At 35.5% G+C, this 18731-nt stretch overlaps 1 protein-coding gene across 1 annotated transcript in view; it reads left to right on the top strand.

Moving 5' to 3' along the window:
• Window positions 1–18731, top strand: part of CDH7 (cadherin 7) — an 82522-nt gene that overhangs the window by 43213 nt on the left and 20578 nt on the right. The window contains exons 4-6 of the mRNA XM_066561267.1: window positions 4023–4142; window positions 6439–6606; window positions 7934–8121. Of these exons, the coding sequence (XP_066417364.1) occupies window positions 4023–4142; window positions 6439–6606; window positions 7934–8121 (476 nt within the window). The remainder of the gene's footprint in view (window positions 1–4022; window positions 4143–6438; window positions 6607–7933; window positions 8122–18731) is intronic.

The raw sequence follows: 18731 nt of genomic DNA, 5'->3' as shown, positions 1-18731 counted from the left end.
TAAAAATTATGCATTTGTTAAATAATTCTAGTTTTAGAAACCAGTTTTATTTTGAATGATCTCATCTTGAATGATATTAAAACAGAAGTCACAGAATCATTTCTCATAAAACATTATTTCAAAATTTGCATAAAATATCCTGCAAGTTACTAGCAAGCTTTCTAAAAAGCTCCATAGGGGTTTCTAAAATAATGCACTTAGAGATTCAAAATGGATCCATTGGATTTCCCAATGGAAATTCAGTTGAAGGATCTCCAACTCAATTTTCAGCAACCAGTTTAGCTTTTTCTCTTCCTATCACAGAAAAGGTTAATCTCTGCAGTGTCAGGAACATTGTTGAGCCTTGACTTGGCTAAATTTAAGTACAAATAGCATTCCAAATGCAAGATCCTCTCTGCAAATATCCTCCCATCCTTTTACCTTAATATCAAAGTTTATGGGTCAAGTTCTGAGATAACTGTAATTTAGTAATCTCTATCAATATCTAGTAAACATTACGTTACAAATTATCTTAAAAATTATTGAAAATAAAACCAGGAATCTGTACCAGTCACACAGAATTAAGTCTGTAGCTAACTACTATCAAGAAAAGAATTATGTGGAGCACTTCGATAAGCAGCACAGATTTTTTCTCAGTACTTGCTACAATTGTTGAAAAAGTTTATGATGTTGCTACATGTAGAATTCCTTTTGATGAACTAATATCTGAGTTTTGTCAAAAAGACATAGTTGTAGAGAAAAATATTTTTTGAGGAATCCATACTTTAAAAAGAAAGCTATTTTTAAAATAAATAATGCATGCTTATTTTTTCAACCCATACAAAATACACAAAGTAATATTTTGTAAGTAATATCTGTAAGTAATATTTTAAGTTATAGTTGCAAAGCCGCAGTTTATATTAAGACACTAATGAAAGTTTGGCGTAGGGTCAGTGTCCTCTCTACAGTTGAACTCCAGGGCTCTGAACAATGGTGACTAAATTAGATTTACTGGAACACTCATTTTGTTGGATGGAGTAAAGGTATGGTACCATTTGTTGACTGTCCCTGTTAGCTGTAAGTCCTAACCTTGGATGCAGGTATGGCAGCTGATTGTTTCTGCTGGAGAGTGAGGCAAAGCATTCACAGACACAAGGAAGACAATTTCAGTGCAGGAAAACAAACTCTTCTAAGGTGATGTACTTGGAACTACAAGGCAACTACCCATTTGTCCTCACTTTTAGATTTATTTACTATCCATAAGTATCCCCACAACTTTATGATTTGGGTTTTTTCAAAAGGGAAGTAAGTATCTTAGTTTGACATCAATCCATTGCAGAAAGATTAGAACAGCAGTACATGGCAGTTATCCTATTCTGAAGGAATTCCTGTTCTTCAAGAGCAATCTGTTTCTTCTGGAAAAAATCTCTGGAAATCCACAAATACTGATCTTTCTGTGCATTTTGTTTCCGTGGAACAGATTTCCGACACATAGGACTTTTCATATAATTAGAATACCTTCTGTTATCTTGCATATTCTTGAAAAAAATGGTGTGCAGAAATCTCCCTCTCAACATGGGGCTTCAAAATCTTTTTTTTTTGTGTGTGTGTGCAATTAACAAAGAAATAATGACAATATAATGGGTTTTAGTTTTAGATCTTTCCCCCACTGATGTTTAGAAGAAGTTGATTAGCACAGAGGGACTGGAAAAGTATCATTGTTTTTTAGTTACTGATTACACTTAAATGGAATTATCACAGAAAGATTCGATGTTAGAATTTCTACTTAAAACCCACCCTTTTCTGAAGGATCCATGTGTTTTAGGAAAGACACAATCAAATTCAGATAATGACTTTATTCATCTCCTGAAATGTAGAAGGTTTGTTTGCTACATCAATAGATTTTTACAGCAAACAAGCACTTCTAAACTTGCAGCATTTCGAAAATGTCTGTGCTGAGATTGCAGAGCTTGTAATTTCTTTGATCTTGTATTGGTCTGGGGCCCTTGAAAGCAGCAAGAGCAGGGGAAAAGACATAACTGTGTGAGAGGTTTATAAGCACTTTTGCCAATATTTGCAGACATTGTAAGCTTCATTGGCAGGGCTTAGTGACTTTGTAAATGTGGTAAGCCTGGCATTCACAAAGAACACAGGATGTCAAACAGTCATTACTATACCCTTGTTCTCAAAAGCTGGATAGGCTTTGGCAAGTTTAAAATAGGTCCCTGTATGAAATTACATCATAGAGTAATCTGTAAAATCACTTTGACATACTGAATCAAAGCTCTTAGTTACTGGTGAACAGAAAATGGATGTATTTTAGTTGCAAAATGATAAATGATTTGATGGATTAGCAATCTTCTTTTTAAAATTTCCATCTACTTAATAGTTGCATGTGAAATTTCATGTTGGGAAGAACCTTTTCCCTGTCCAAAAATATTAGACCAGTCACAAGACAGAAAAATTGCATTTAAATAGAGTTGCAACCATACTATTTTGTCATGGATACTTCAGGAATAGAGATCAGGAATGTGGGCTAATTAGGCCATAACCTCAATAAATTTGTTTTACAAATGATCATTTCTGGTCAGAATTCTTTCAAGAAGGACCCATCCTTTGCAGTCTATTCCATTTTATGGAGGGCTGCACTTAATCCTTTCTCCAAAGTTTCAGTCCTAGGTTCCATTTATGATGTCCTACTTAACTGAGAATGGAAAAGATGAGGAAAATGGATGGGTGATATACTATATAAGATAAAAAGAATTTCAGAGCTTTCTCCCATTTCCTGAAAATTCCAAGTAAAACTGACCAGAATACTATTTATTTTAAGTTCACCCTGGACACATCCTATTGCAGTTTGTTCTTAAAAAGTGATTTCAAGGCTTGCTGGTCTCATTTTCACCTGTCAAAAACATCCTTTCAGAAAATGAACATTGTGTTTAAAAAATGCTTTTCTCTAATTGTGTGAATAAATAAAGTCTATGAAGCAATCTGATCCTCTCTTGAGGATTTTTACTGAGCATCTGCCAAATTGATACAATATTAATTTGCAGTCTCACCTCCAAATGGGTCCCTGTGCTGTTCAATGGAAGGTCTGAATGTTACAGACAATCTGCCAGTGAGAAAAAATAATCTTTTCTGTCTATCAAAGGATGGTGACCATGGCCAAGGCCCTGGCTCCAAGTGTTATTTTATTCTGCTCTCAGCATACACCATGAAAGCTGTTGTCTAAAACAAAACAAATGGGAACTGACATGGAGAACATAATGAATAGGAGATGGATGCAGAATGAGATCCTTACAAAACATATCCTTCTTGTTAGCCAGTTAGAAATTTTTCTTTCTTACTCCTGTTAAAATAGAGACATTTTTTGCTTGAGGAATCTTTACACAATAGATTACCACAATTGATATTGCAGATATATTGAAGGAAATTAGTATTGCAAATTATTGAGGGAAATTATTGCTTTTTAAAGGAATTTGGAGATCACTTTCACCAGATTTTCTCTGAGCTGGGAAAGAAACTCTTCAGCCATCTCTTTATGAAGCAGTAAATAATTTTATAGGCTAACAATAATTCTGTGTACATTTATCAAAATTTGTAAAACATATATATGTATGTATGTTTGAATTCCTTATGAGTTATTACAATTTCAGCAAGCAGATTTTTCTTAAACGAAAACTACTACTACTGTGTTTCATAGTCAAAAAGACTTCAGGTTTCACCATCATTACTGAAATTTTGCTGACATACCCTCTACCAGGCAAAGGCAGAGATGGAGAGGAGGAGCTAATGAGTGAGATGTTTTTTACTGCTGTGAGTCAATGCTTGTGACTATTTGGGAAGATGGAATTCTGTAGTAGCTGATACTGTCAGTTTACAAATAGAACCTGATACAGTAAACAGAGTCAGCCTGGAAATGATGAGCAGTTGTGAAAAGCCACCTCACACTGTTCCAGATATGTACTGGCACAGCATATAGAGTAAGTGTAATTCAGATTTTTCTATCTTTCATGTGCAACAGTCCCTCAAACATTTTGCAGGTACCTCTGTGGTTCAAGTGACAGCCACTGATGCAGATGATCCTACTTATGGCAACAGTGCTCGAGTGGTTTACAGCATATTGCAAGGACAGCCTTACTTCTCTGTGGAGCCCAAAACAGGTAAATTTACATAAACCCTTTGCAGTAACGCTGAGAAAAAGAGGAAAATGTGCATTAAAACTTGCTAGGAACTTATTAATATGACCTTTTTGTTAATTGAATACATTTGGGTTTTGTTGATATTTTAATCTCTTATTGTTTAGAATGCATTATGAAAGCCACATGTCTGAGCTTTCATAAAGAGACTTTGCTGGAATAGAATTTATTATCTTTTCAATCTACCAGATAATTGGTCTGCTGCCCATTGTCATCTCCCTTATCAGTGAAAATTTCAAAATTCATTGAACACTTTTTCAGATTTCAGAAATATCTAAATGTCACATAGTCAGGTTCCATAAGAATATATTTAAGGCTCAATTACTCTCCATTCTACTTTTCAAAGTGAAGTTTAGTTGTGGAAAATTAATCCCTTCTTTATTAATTTGAAGAAGGACACACTGTGCTTCTTATGCTTATCAGATATAATATTTTGCGGCCACTTTCAAAGCATATTGGTAGTGAAACTTCGTTTTTATAATTTTCTTGAAATTTTGTGAATATTTTTAAGCCACAACCAAATTCAACCTTTACTCTTCTGTTGTTTTTATAAATATTACCCATTCTGCTGGATTTTTCATAATGCAGGAAAGTAGGTTTTTGCTCTGCTCATTTCAATTTAGTAAGGCTTGAGCCTTCACTTACACCTACAAAGAGAAGGGTTATAATCTTCATTTTGGATATAATCAAGCTGAGACAAAAGAGAAAAAATATCACCCTTTTATAAATTATAAACAATCTGTGATGTGAATCAGACATGAGTCCCAATATTGTGACCAAAAAGTCACACTCAAATTTAGCAGCATCTAAATTTACAGAAATAACTACTATAACTATCTCCATATTGCAGCAGATCCATGCTCAGCAGGGATATATAGGACTGTCCTTTTCCCTCCAATGAGTATGATTCATAGATTTTCTCTCTTTTTCTCTTTCTCCCTCTCCATGTGTGCTTATGTACCATGTATGTTGTGATGATGGCTACAGGCAGCCAGTGAAAAATAATATGGTAGTTTCTGTTAAATAAAAATCTTGAAGAATTCACACTGAAATGTTTGCATACATTTTCATCACTTGGATGTGATACTCAACTTTCCTGTGTGCATGACAGTTTGCTTTCAAATGACTGGGTAACTTTACCTGGTGATTTAACTATGACAGAAAAACAAGCATGCCAGGAAAAGCAAAGTAGAAACAATAACACTATTAAATTGTATATTAATTGTATTTTTACAAATCTTGTGAAACAGGTGAAATAGTGCCACGCAGTCTGTTGGTGAAATAAATGTTTCAACCCAAAGGTGATTAATGGCAAGTCCAACATTCATAAGGGAAAAAAGAAATAAAACTCTAAGCTAACATTCAACAAATAGCAGATGAAGAGATATGTGTCCCCTTGTGCCTCTTCTTTATTTAGTTTGTTTATGTTTCTTTTACTGCTGACATTAAATGCTGGAGTAGCAAATGGCTGCCTCTCTGGAAATCAGGGTTAGCAGCTGTATTATGCACTGGGCATGAAATATTCATAAAATCATCATATTTTGAGAAGGCATATTTATTTTTTGATGCACATCAGCAGAGCTGAAAGAATAAAACATGGAATTTTCTTCTAGTTTTCATTTCATGTCAATTAATTACAAAGTAATTAATTATGCAGATCATCAAATGGACATAACAAAAATAATTCAGATATTTAAGTATTTCTTTACTAAATAAAAAAATCTCTTAATTATGCCAGTGTTTTAGAAGTGGATATCGGTAAAGCCAATATATGGCAAAATAAGGTCATTTCGTATATCTGCAAAGTGTGGCGTGTTATCAGTATTGGTAAGAGTGTCCAAAAGATAGTGAAATGAATCTTGACCTTAGAATGAATGAATGAATGAAAAATGAATGCTGAATATTCTGCTCTTCATAGCTCTAAAAGAGTGGGAAATAAAATACAGAAGATTACATCTTCCAGGGAAGGAAGTGGTACCCAAGACATTTTGAAGACTAGTTCAGGGAGAAGACACTTGAAAAACACAATCATGCACGGCATTACCAAGTAAAGAAAAATTGGTGGGTTTGGTGACTATTTAAAATAAGCTTATGGTATGTCAGTGCAACTCCTAGTCAAACCCTGTTATATTAGTGTTGGAATTAAGTAATTCCACTCTTGCTGCAATCACTGATCCGCTGTTACCTTTTAAAGACAACCTCAACTTTTACAGCAGCATATTTTTGTTTGTGTGATCCTTGACACCTTGTATTTCTGCAGGTGTTATCAAGACTGCCCTTCCGAATATGGACAGAGAAGCCAAGGACCAGTACCTGTTAGTTATCCAAGCAAAGGACATGGTTGGGCAGAATGGGGGATTGTCAGGGACTACGTCTGTAACTGTCACCCTGACTGATGTTAATGACAACCCGCCCCGCTTCCCACGCAGTAAGTTACTTTGTAAATATGTGACTTGTAATATTATTCCCAAACACTGCTATTTTCTTTACACACTGTGCTATTTCTAAACAAAAAGTGCTTATTTTCCATGTTAAGTTCTTTGTTAAACACTGACTGAAAGACTATATTATTATTATTATTATTATTATTATTATTATTATTATTATTATTATTATTATTATTATTATTATGTAAGCATTGTTTTTCTTTGCCTCATGCATACCAGATCAATTGAAATGGCTTACAGCAGCAGGGACATTTATTAATGTATTTCACTTCCTCTCTGTGAATAAATAGACAAAAAAAATATATATCCTAACAGATATTTAGGTCTTTCCAGTTAGGCTTCAGAATTCTTTAATTTGACACTTAATCCTTTGTATTTTTTTGGCATTGTCACATGCTTACAGTGTTTCCTTAAGAGTTAAATACCAAAGAGCTGGGCAGTCACCTTCCCTCCATTTGATTTGTTTGACCAAAGTGGCTCTCATCTTAACCTAAAGAAAGGAGCACACAGTTGTATGCTCAAACCAGAAGAGCTCAGTTTATTCATAGTGTTCTGTATGGGGTGCTTTTTTATTAATAAAAAAAACCAACAATGTGGTAACATAGAAAGTAATGTGGAAGATATATTCATGTCAGCTCCAGCCTCACCTCCAACGATGGAAAAAATAGATCTGTACATAATAGATTTCCTGTTATTTCAAGCTACCAACTGCTTGAAATAATAATAGAATAACTGAAGTTGTTTTTGAAGGTGAGGGTGTTATTGGCCACAGAATGCACTCTGATACCCTTTTGACAGCATATATATAATTTTCTGCTTGAATAAAAAAGACTAGAATTCTCAAGATGGTGTACTTACTGTTAAAGAAATTAATATATATTAGTTTCTAGTGATATTCAGATTGTGAACTGCCTAATCAAAATATAAACTATAGAATAATACATTTTTATATTGATATTACTTAACTTGTTTTTCTTTCCTCTTTTCTGGTAAACAAACTAAAACTGCATTATCAGGGACTCACATCATGATTTGCATTTAAGTTTTGAATTTTATTTTTGCATCTTTGCTTTGTACTTTTCTTGTCATATGAAGAAGTTATGCTTGTTGTACTTAGAGTCTATCACAAAGAAAACCTAGCAAAAAGTGCAATTCTGTTTCAAAACTGAAGAATATTTTCTTGTAGCCCGAGTAAATGTTCAGGCACAGGATTTAAAGGAGTGTAGAATTAGGAAAGCTAGATTTTTTTTGTTTTTTGGCTTTCAGTCCCAGAAGGCTCTGAATTAGCTAAATTTTTAAATTTTGCAGGATCATATCAGTATAATGTCCCTGAGTCTTTGCCAGTGGCTTCTGTGGTGGCCAGAATAAAAGCTGCAGATGCAGATGTTGGACCTAATGCTGAAATGGAGTACAAGATTGTGGATGGTGATGGCTTGGGAGTATTCAAAGTTTCTGTTGACAAAGACACCCAGGAGGGAATCATAACTATTCAGAAGGTGAGTCTGATTTTACCCACTGGTTCTGTTTGGAATTCTTCAAGATACGGGTAAGTAATGAGAGTATGGTTTTTGTTTCTAAGAGCCTTGTCTGCTGTAAATGTTTCCATTGGTGTATTTCATCTTGACTTGACTATGTGATTTTGAGGTTTTTAAAGACTTATGCTGAAAAATATTCTGCATTTTTGTTGACAAGACCTGTATTTTTGTGACATGTACATTTTAAAGCACGGCATTTGAATGAGAATCTAAACTTTAGTCTCATTTGTCTTTGTATTAAATAGTAGAAAGTGTGAAAATGTATCTTGCAGCAAAAATGGAAGCTCCAAATAAAAAATGGATCCTGAAATTAACTTTAAAAATAATTATCTGGATGTCTTTAGCTGAGGTGGTACTATTCAGAAAGCACACATTATTAATTTAAGTTATATAACAGTAAAAGTAGTAGGTTTACAAGATCATGTATTATTTAAAATATTATTTTAAAAAACCCTGAAAAATTTAAATAAGTATTTTTTCTTCATAGTTTTCTACATGTGCAGTTAGAAAGCATTATGAAACTGAAAGATCATGTTGATATAAAATTATTAAAACCAGGCTTTCTCACATTGCTGCAACACATTTTAGACTACCCTTTTAAAGAGAAAAAAATGTGCTCAAATATTTTTCAAGAAAATTTAATTTTTTGAACAGTAAAAGAAATACAACACCTTAGAAGAATCTCTCATATAATTTCTTACTCTTAATATGTGAATACTTGGCAAGTCCCTTTTTTATGCAAAGGGTGGTATTTCATGGCCTGGCCTTCCCACCCAGAGCACAGCCTGCAGCTCCCACTGCAGCTGCTTACCCAGCTACCTACACTGAATGGATTCCTCAACAATCTAATGTCCTTAAAATGTGGGAATGACTTGGCATTTTGGAATACATGTACCTATGTTTCCAAACAAGGACCTATATTTGTACTTATTATTATTCCAAACCAGATTTTTTTTCCTAAATAGTCTTTAATCTTTGTAAACTTCACCTATCAGTTTGGGCACTTTTTTGTCTTGTTGTGTTGGGGTTTTTTTCCCTTCTCTGGTGTATCAATTTCTTCTTCTAGCAATATAAGTCTTGAGTTATATTTCTCTTTGAAAGAAGTTAAGAGTGCAAGATGTTGCAAAGCAATGGGCTAACTCTCTGATGCCCTTAACACCTGTTGAGAGCTGGTAATCATCCATAGATGTCACAACAAATGAAGTATGTTCACCCTTGAAAGATCATAATATGTGTAATGTGAATCTTCTTTCAAGGAAAAAACATCCATCTTAGGCTTCTTACAAAATGTACTTCTGCTTAGCACATTTGAAATACAAGTGATGAAAAGTTAGTAGTCTTTCTGTTCAACAGCCAAATTCAGTGTGGCTCCTTCAGTTTGCTCATTTAAAGTTTTTGGGCAAGGATTTGGGAGAAATGTGCCTATCCTTGAGGGAGAACATTTACCAGTGCCACAATGAGCAACACTGAATTAGTCAGGGTCTTCAGTGATCTAATACAAGAACTGGTGAGTTCATTTCCATTTTTTTTAGTATGATTTTGTAATCATGGTATTTGTTCCTGGAGTGTCCTGATTTCAGTGCTATACAGTGGACCAAATAATTGGCATTTGTTATTTCTATAATAATTTAGCTGGGGAGCTGAACCAGAGTTTTCGCTTCTGAATGTTTGTCCAGAGAAGGGCTCTATGAAATAGCTGTTAGACTACATCAAAAGGTACAAATTTTTGACCTGATCAAATGATCTAATCTGCTAATAATTTTTATACCTACATACTGCTATATTTTGACACAAGAATTCAGACTTCTTTCTCTGCAGTGTGAGACCTTTTCTCTAATTTTCCTACTATTTTTGACTTCTGTTCCTCTGTGTGGTAGGTAGTCCTTGGCTAGTGCAAGGTCCCCACCAAGCCAGTCTATCACCCCCCTTCAGCAGGACAGTATGAGAAAATAAGATGGAGAAAACCTTGTGGTTCAAGATGGGAGCAGTTTATGAAAGCAAAACTGAAGGTCACATGCATGACAAGCAAAGCAAAAAACCAGATGATCTTATTCCTTATGGAAATGCCCGGCTGCTTCCTGGGAAGCAGGGCTTCAATTCAAATAGCAGTTGTTTCAGAAGGCAAAGGTTGTAAATAAGAAATGCCCACTCCCCCGCCCCAACCCCCACCTTCTCTTAGGTTTTATATCAGATGCCCTACGGCATGGAACATCTCTTTGGTCCATTTGGGTCCACTGTTCTGGCTGTGCTTCCTCCCAGGATCTTGCCCATCTGTGTGGGAAATGTTGGAGAGACAGCACTGATGCTGTGCCAGCGCTGCTTGGCAGTAGCCAAAAACTGGCGCGTTGTCAATACCTTTCCAGCTACCAATGCAAAGCAAGTGCTGTTCTGCTGTGGGGAAAACTGGCTGCCCTTCACCCAAACCGTGACATACACAAAGGTGATTTCCCACACTGAGTGCCACCTCCCGAACCTCAGGATGTCCTTAGCTTTTCATTTTGACTCCAGAGAACCTTGTGCATTGCCCAGTGCTCAAAGACCTTCTTTCCTTCCTGCCAGCCTTGTAGGGAACATTGTCTATGTTAGAAGTGAGGAACCGAAGCATAGTGCCTATCAGGAAACTGCACTGTCTTCTGGACAATAAATTGAATTAAAGACCATTATTAATAACTGCGTATACAGGCTGAGTAGGTTTCAATCACTGAGCCTTATCTGCCAGATCACTATGGAGTCAGGTTATCCCTGCATGATAATGTGCGCTTGTTAGTAGGAAATCAGGGAAGAAATTAAGTTTGTAGCCTGAAATCTGCCTAAAAATTTTACTGTCCAGCACATGATGTTCTGTACTCCTCTGAGTGCAATCAACTTTCTTTTTTTCATGCCCTAAAATCAGCTGAGGTATTGAGAAACAGCTCAGCCTCAAAATGCATGCCTATCCTTTTCAACTTCTGATTATTGATATGCTCAGATATCACGTTTGTGTACACATCAGGCAGTAAAGTGCCACGGCAAAGACTTATGAAAAGGCACGCTTGGGTTCTAAATGCAAATGGGTGCTTTAGTTTTGCGTACTTCTGCTGCAATTGTACATAAAGCTCAGCATGCTGGGCATGAAAATCACCGGCAGTTACTGAGCAGCTGAAGGCACTTCTCCATTCATTTCTGTGCTGGGTGTTGTTGGAGAAAATTTGGCACCTGGTTATCCGAGTTCCACACACGAGCTGAGGATTTTGCGTTCTGTTTTTAGAAGGATAACCACTTCAAGACAACTTTGAAAGTTGACTTCCTCACTCAACACTAACACTTCTTTTAACACATAACTAGCATTAAATTTAAAAAAAGAGTTTTTGTAAGAATGAAAAGAAAACTGCAGGAAGAGTATTGAGATTTAAGAACTCACCATGTAAAGACAGATTTTTATGTTCTTTTTTATTTTTATTTCACAGTATTCCTTTTAGGGAATATTAAAAAAATGCCCAGGGATGAGCAAAAATTGCAGGAAAATGATCTTGTTTGAAACAGAGAGACACCAAGTACCATGATATTAGAATGAGAAAAGTGTTACATTCTTAGGAGTATCTCAAGATTACTGGTGAACAGATTTGAGTGTGTTTAATTTTTTGTTTTGGATTGTTTTCCATGCTGTTTGAACACATTTCTTCTCTGTACCCTGCAACAAGGAGATTTCATAACATCATGAGCAAGTGGGAAAAAAATTGTGTTTTTACTATTAATAGTGATTTTCTTTGAAATGTATGCAGTGTATTCCTTCCTTTATAACTCTTCTGCCTTGCTATAAACCCAGATATCTCTCTGGCTTGCACAGTTTATTCAGGCTGGATTTTTCTCCTAACACTTTGAGAACAGTGCTGGTTTCCAGATAGTAGTGGCAGTCCTGCTCATAGTTCTTGCAGCCATGGCAGGACTGGGGATTACATGTTCCTGAGCATACTAGTACTGTTGCTACCTAGTGCCTAATGTCAGTGTAGATTAACTACTAGGCTAAACCTCAGCTCAAAATAACATTTTGGCAATAGTCTGGCACTCTTATAATTACTCCCTTGACCATATGGAAGCAGACAAGGGAAGACTGTTTTCTCTGTGTCTCTATCCACTTGGTCTTTGTCCTTTCCAAGAATAAAGAGTAGGATTGTGCTACACCTTATGCAGCACAACTAAGAAGCATGTATGCTTCTATCCCTGTAGAGTTTTTGCAGCCCTATGGGCTTTCCCATACTCATCACACCTTATTTTATTTTATCCCAGTTAGGATACTTGAATCAAAATTAAATGAATGAGATGAGTAGTTCACGTGTTTCAGGAAGTTGCTTAAGTTCCTTCGAAACAAAAAAAACCCCACTAACCCCCAACAAAAAAACCCGAACCCAAATAAACCAATCAAACAAAAACGAATAAACAAAAAACCTCACACACAACATCCTGAAAATATTTGGGACAAGGACTAATTTTGTTCATTATTTATGGCTTACATAGTGACAGCAGGTTCTGTTTGGGTAGAATTGGTTTCTCTAAGATTCAAGAAGTTTAAATTTCATCTAATGACAGAAGCTAGTAAAACAGCGTTGAAGCATTTACTTACTTATTGGTACTAAAAAAAAATATACTCTCTTCTGCAATACATTAACCAATTTCACATGCAAAACATGTATCCAGCATGTACCTACAGTGGTGTATAAAAGTGTGTAAACCGTTTTTAGGCTATTTCCAGCTATTTCATTACCTGAAATGGATATGAAAAATTCTAGAAGACAAACTTTGACTTTCTTTTTCTTTGTCTTTCCTCTTTCTTCAGAAGTTGTTATAAATAACAAGTAAATGAGACCCGTAAGTAAAATTCTCAGCATAAACGAAGGGTGGGAAAGTGGTAGGAAAGCTAATAAGGGTCTTTTCCTGTAACCTACTATATTAATACAATTTGTTGCTTAGCAGTTTCAAGTCCCTGTGGAAATCTTCCTACTTCTTTATTTACTTGCTTTCTCTTGTGTTAAATAATACTAACAAATAAATGAAAAGTTCTCACTTGTCAAATGGCACAGAAGAAATCTTTCTTATTTTTATCCTATTTGGAGCAGTTCATGCTACAATTCTGATGTTGCAAATAATGTGAGTTTGGCTAATCTCTGCACTGTAGTACAGTCTTTGTGGTAATTCATAAAATAGAACATAATAGAAGAGAATAGAATCATAAAGATAGCATCATTAAGGTTGGAAGAGACCTCAAATTCATCAAATCCAGTCTTTGATCAAAGACACCACCATGTCAGTTAAACTGTAGTGGCACATCCAGTTATTTCTTGAACACTTCCTGGAATGATGATCCCCTGGGCAGTCTTTTTCCAAGCTTAAGTATCCTCCCAGTGAAAAACAGTCTTTGTGATGACCAGCCTGAACCTTTACCTGTCACATCTTGTGGCTGTGTTGTCTTGTACTATCCCTAGTTACCTGGGAGAAGAGGCTGACCCTCATCTCGCTACAATCTCTTTTTAAGTGGGGGTGGAAAATAATGTTGCCTCTGAGCCTCCTTTTCTCCAGGCTTAAGAACCCCAGTTCCTTCAGCCACTTGTTACCCAACTTATTGTTTAGACCCTTCACCAACTCCATTGCCCTTCTTCTTGCACTCCAACACCTCCTGAATGGGGGCCCAAAACTGGATGCAGGACTCAAGGTGTGTTCTCACCCTTGCCAAGTTCAAGGGGGCAGTCGCTGCCCTTGTCCCTCCAGACACAATGGTTTTGATACCATCATTGACCTGAGGCACGTGGGCACATGCTGGCTCATGAACAGCATTCTCAGGTTCTTTTCTGATGGGCAGTTTTCCAGCCACTCTGCCCCCAGCCTGTGGCGCTGCAGGGGTTGTTGTCACTCAGGTGCAGAACCCTGCACTTTTGTTGTTGAACTGACCTCAGCCCATTGATCCAGCCAGTCCAGATGCCTCTGTAGTGCCTTCCTGCCCTCCAGCAGATCAAGGCTCCCACCCAGCTTAGTGTTGTCTGTAACTTACTGAGGTGCACTTGATCCCCCTATCCAAATTATTTAGATATTAAACAGGACTGGACTGAAGGCTGAGCCCTGAGGAACACCAGTGATTGGATGGCAACTGAAGGTAACTCCATTCACTACCAACTCTCTGAGCCTGGCCAGTTTTTAACTCAGTGAAGAGTGCACAGGTCAAAGGCATGGGCAGCCAATTTCAAACTAAAACTAAACTAGATGTGTAAGTTGCCTTTAAGCTGGATTTAGGAAAACATACATCTTATGTGATCTTTTCAGAAAAATAAGAGCTATAGAGTTTATGAAAAGGAAACAGGCATTTATATTTCTTAGAAGTATCTCAAATTTTTTTCTTCGTTCACACTGTGACTCAGTTCTCCATCTGTAGAGTAGGATCAATTCCTTCCTGTGGTTTCATTTGTAATTTACATACTGCTATCAATGCTCTGTTAGTAAGGACTCTGATCATTTGCATAACACAATTTCACAGTGCTGAGGGTGTTTGGAGAAAAAGCATAATTTTTCTGCATATATTGGAGTTTGAAAAAATGTGTCAGATTTTCCTCTGCAGTAGAAATCTTAGAATCAAAGAAACATTTATGGAAACAAATGATGATTCAGTAAATTAATACAACAGATTCTGAAGTGTCCATGCAAAGCTATGTACAATTTTGAAGTGAATTCATGTTGATTTTTGACAGAATCAAATTGCAATACACATGAAGGGAGTCTTGGCTTTTCTTTCTAAGCAAAGTATATATACAAACCCTTATTTCTTGTGGTTTCCTAAGCACTATTACTAGAAATAGTGTACTAAAAAAAGCATCATTTAAGTACAGATCTCACTTTATCCACAAAGTAGCAGTCTCAAGTTAGACTTCAGTAATATTAATAGGTTAGTAGCAAAATATCTAAAGATAAAAACATGATGCTCTGTATCCACCTACACTTTTATCAAATATTTGGTACTTAAGGTAATTATAGTAATTTAATAGTAAAAAAAGGCTGCAAGGTATATTTTTATTTTATGTATCATATGTGACTTTTTGAAATGTAATGAGACATTACACAAAGCCATTTGGAAGTCTATGGAGATATTTTAGTGGATTAAAGGGAGGGGAAAAAAAGACCAAAGACCCCTAAATACTCTGTAGAGTGAGGGTTGCAATGTCTTACTGCAGAAAATGACAAGCATTAAGATTTCCCATGGCAGAGTTCTTGCTCACTTTGCCTTCATTTCTACCCTCAGTACACAGTCCCAACACAATATCACTGACTGGTATGCATGTTAAAGGGTAAAATATTGTTGTAACATACTTTCTCATAGAATTTGACTGCTAAGAGATTATTTTAAAACCTGAGTTCATTCTAAAAGCAATATTAGCAATTATAAAATGGAGGTGGGGGAAGGATAGGGTTTATGCAGAAGCTTTTGAGTGAAAAGCTATCTTTCCATTACTTTTAACATTTCTTTTTTTTTTTAGCTAGAAATTTTTCTTTCAATTCTATTTCAGAGTTTACAATGTAAGAACTTGAAGCTTCCCAGGTTCCTTTGAGAGATTGTGTGCATTTGTTTGATGTACTGTGGTTTTCAATATAAAACCTCAACTGGGCTTAAAAATGGGATTTTTACTCTGAAAAGTACATTATTACAAAGTTACCATGCAATAAAAATGAGCATTATAAAAATGGGCTTTCTGTGAGTTATAACTTTATATCCAGCCTCTCTAAAATAGAAGACTTGTTTTCCTTCAGAGAGGATAAAATTCTTACCCCTTAAAAGGAAAAGAAGAAAAAAAGAGACAGACCTCACAAAAGGAAAGATATGGATCCTGTGTGGGATCTAATCAGATAAGACTAATGCACAGATATTAATGAAGTTGTTAAGCTCTATTCATTGTACTGGAGGACTGAAGTATATGTTGTCCATTTAACCTTCATCATTGCTGTAGTGATTTGCAGTCTCTTAAGTTGGTGTTCCATCACTGGAATCTTGTGCTTTTGTTATAGCAGGAAATAATGAAGGCATGATCCAAAAGCCATTTAAATAATGTCTGTATTACAGACACCAATGATAATTAGATAAGAAGAAACAAAAAAAGAAAATCTTTTCAGGTCACTTTCTCTGTCTCTCATGAGTGTGTGTAGCATGCAATTTCTTCATTATATTATCTAAAAAATGTTGAAATATTTATGCCAGTTTAAGAGCTCGTGCACATTAATAATATCTTAGATATTTTGTTTGTTTTTCCCAGATTATATTCTGCCTCAAACTCTGATTGATACCTCTGTATTCCCCACAGGATCTGAGGTTGTATATCTCAGAGCAACAGATTGAGGATGATGACTGTAGCTTTTGTATACATTGCCACACCCCACAGAAGACAGGTTCTGCTATAAAGAGCTGACAATAACATTATTGCCACTGCAATAAAATCACTTAATATTGTAAAATCCATTTGTCCATCCATAATTGCCGTCTTCTAAACACCGTCTCCACTGTATATGTACATGGATTTGATTTTAAAAAATTATTTATTTATTTTTCATTAACAAGGATCTTTATCTATCTTGAATGCTGCCAGCAGCATTGGGTACCAGAATATATCTGAGGGAATCCTACAGAAGGATTTATGTTGCTAAGAGCAGATGTTTACTTCTTTCAGTAACTGAGATTCCCTTACTAGTGACTGGTGAAAAGCAGGCATTCACCAGCTGATAGCTTTCCTGGAAGAATTTTGCTACAATCACACTAAGGACCATATGGTGGTTTTCTCAGAGGTACATAGCTATGTTAGAGAAGGTTGAACATGCACTTAGTAAGACTGTTTAGAATACATATCTACACCACTGTTAGGTTTTCATCCTTTTCTATGAGGAAATACTTTACTCATGAATATGTATATTTGGTGAATTGCCTACTAGTCTAACACTCCTTCATGATAAAAATTCATATGAAAAAACAATTCTTTATGATTTCAGTTAATAAAGATCTAAAGTAGTCTTCTTTAATCAATATAGAGACATGTGAGTGTCTTAAAATTAATTTGAAGAGTATTTATTTTTTGTTGTACTATTCTATTAAAATAAAATTAAAATTTATATAATTTTCCCAATTACATATATGGTATAAATTTTGTCTCTTAAATCAGAAATTTCATAATTCTTTTTACTTTGAAGGACTATGATGCTGACATTAGTGTATCAGAAGCTATCTTTTCTGCAGTCTCATGATAAATTTTCATGTGTTTGATTAGGTATCACTGTAATCTCAATCACCCAATTTCAACAGATGCCATGAGGATAAATTAGCCTTCCTTTCTCCAGTACATACTTTTGCTCATTCTGACTGAAAATGTATTGTTTGCAAAAGGGTCAGTGTTTTTGTTTTTTGACGGGGAGTTTTGGTTTTAGTGTTTTTTTTGGGTTTTTTTGGTTTTTTTTTTCCTAGTTCAACAAATGTTAGCCTTTTGCCTTTCACATTTTTTGGGTTATCATTTCTTTATTTATTATGCTGTTTTTTCAGGTCATAATTTTTTGATTTATAGTGTAATGCCTTTAGATGTCTTAAGAGTTTGTCCACTCTTTAACCTTGCTGCTCATCTGGTCGTATCACTTGCCTAGTTGTTATCACCGCAGAATGAAGTTTCTGAGGCATTTTCATCATTCCAACATCACATTGCATTTGCATTATGGCTTTGAGGTTGTTTCATAACACGTGTATTGTCCTTTAAACATAAAACCAAAGTGGAAATAAAAAAAACTATTATACATGCTTTATTAAAAAATACTGACCAGTTGTATCCAGTACAGGAAGTAATATCCAGACAAACTTTCTATTTCAGCATATCTGTTTTCCAAGAGCTGTGGATACTGCAGCTTTGATTCAATGCAAGAACTAAGTGCTTGCATAATATGAGGATCACAAATATTCCCATTTGGAGAAGCCTTTTGCTGCCACACAGAGTTTGTAAAAGTTCAGTGCCTTTCTGAGTGTGTTGTGCTGCAGTTCATTTTTCATGTTTAAATCTAGACTGTTTGCAGCTGTATTATCGCATCAACATAATCGCTGACTTTAAGATGCTCATTTGGGATTTATCCGACTGTAACTAGATGGAGAACTTAGGCCCTTGTAGGTCAACAGATGTGTGTTTCACCTCTGCTGCTCCTCTGAGTGAATATTGGAATGTTTTGCAGATGCTGGAGGATTAATTTGCAAGCACATCTCAGATCCCTGTGATGTATTCAGTAGCAGAACTGCAGAAAAACATTTTTAATCTGTTTTATACACTTGGAATTATAGTTTGAAGACATAGTTGAGTAACCAGACTGCAGCTTTAGAAGTGCTTCAGTATTTTCCTGCTGTTTTACAATGATCAAATTTGGAATTTCAAAGGAATAGTTAGTTGGATGTTTGGTGCAAGCTGTCAAACTAAGACTATAGATACAGGGTAAAAAGTTCTAATATTAACTTTATGTTTTCTTTCAGTAATGGCCTCTGTGCTAAAATTATTCTTTCCTCAAATAAAATTTTCTTCTTTCTAAAGAATCTGAATATC

This window comes from Molothrus aeneus, chromosome 1 (genome assembly GCF_037042795.1).
Source record: "Molothrus aeneus isolate 106 chromosome 1, BPBGC_Maene_1.0, whole genome shotgun sequence".
Classification (NCBI taxonomy): domain Eukaryota; kingdom Metazoa; phylum Chordata; class Aves; order Passeriformes; family Icteridae; genus Molothrus; species Molothrus aeneus.
The sequence above is the reverse complement of the archived record's forward strand: the minus strand, read 5'-3'. Positions and strand labels throughout refer to the sequence as shown.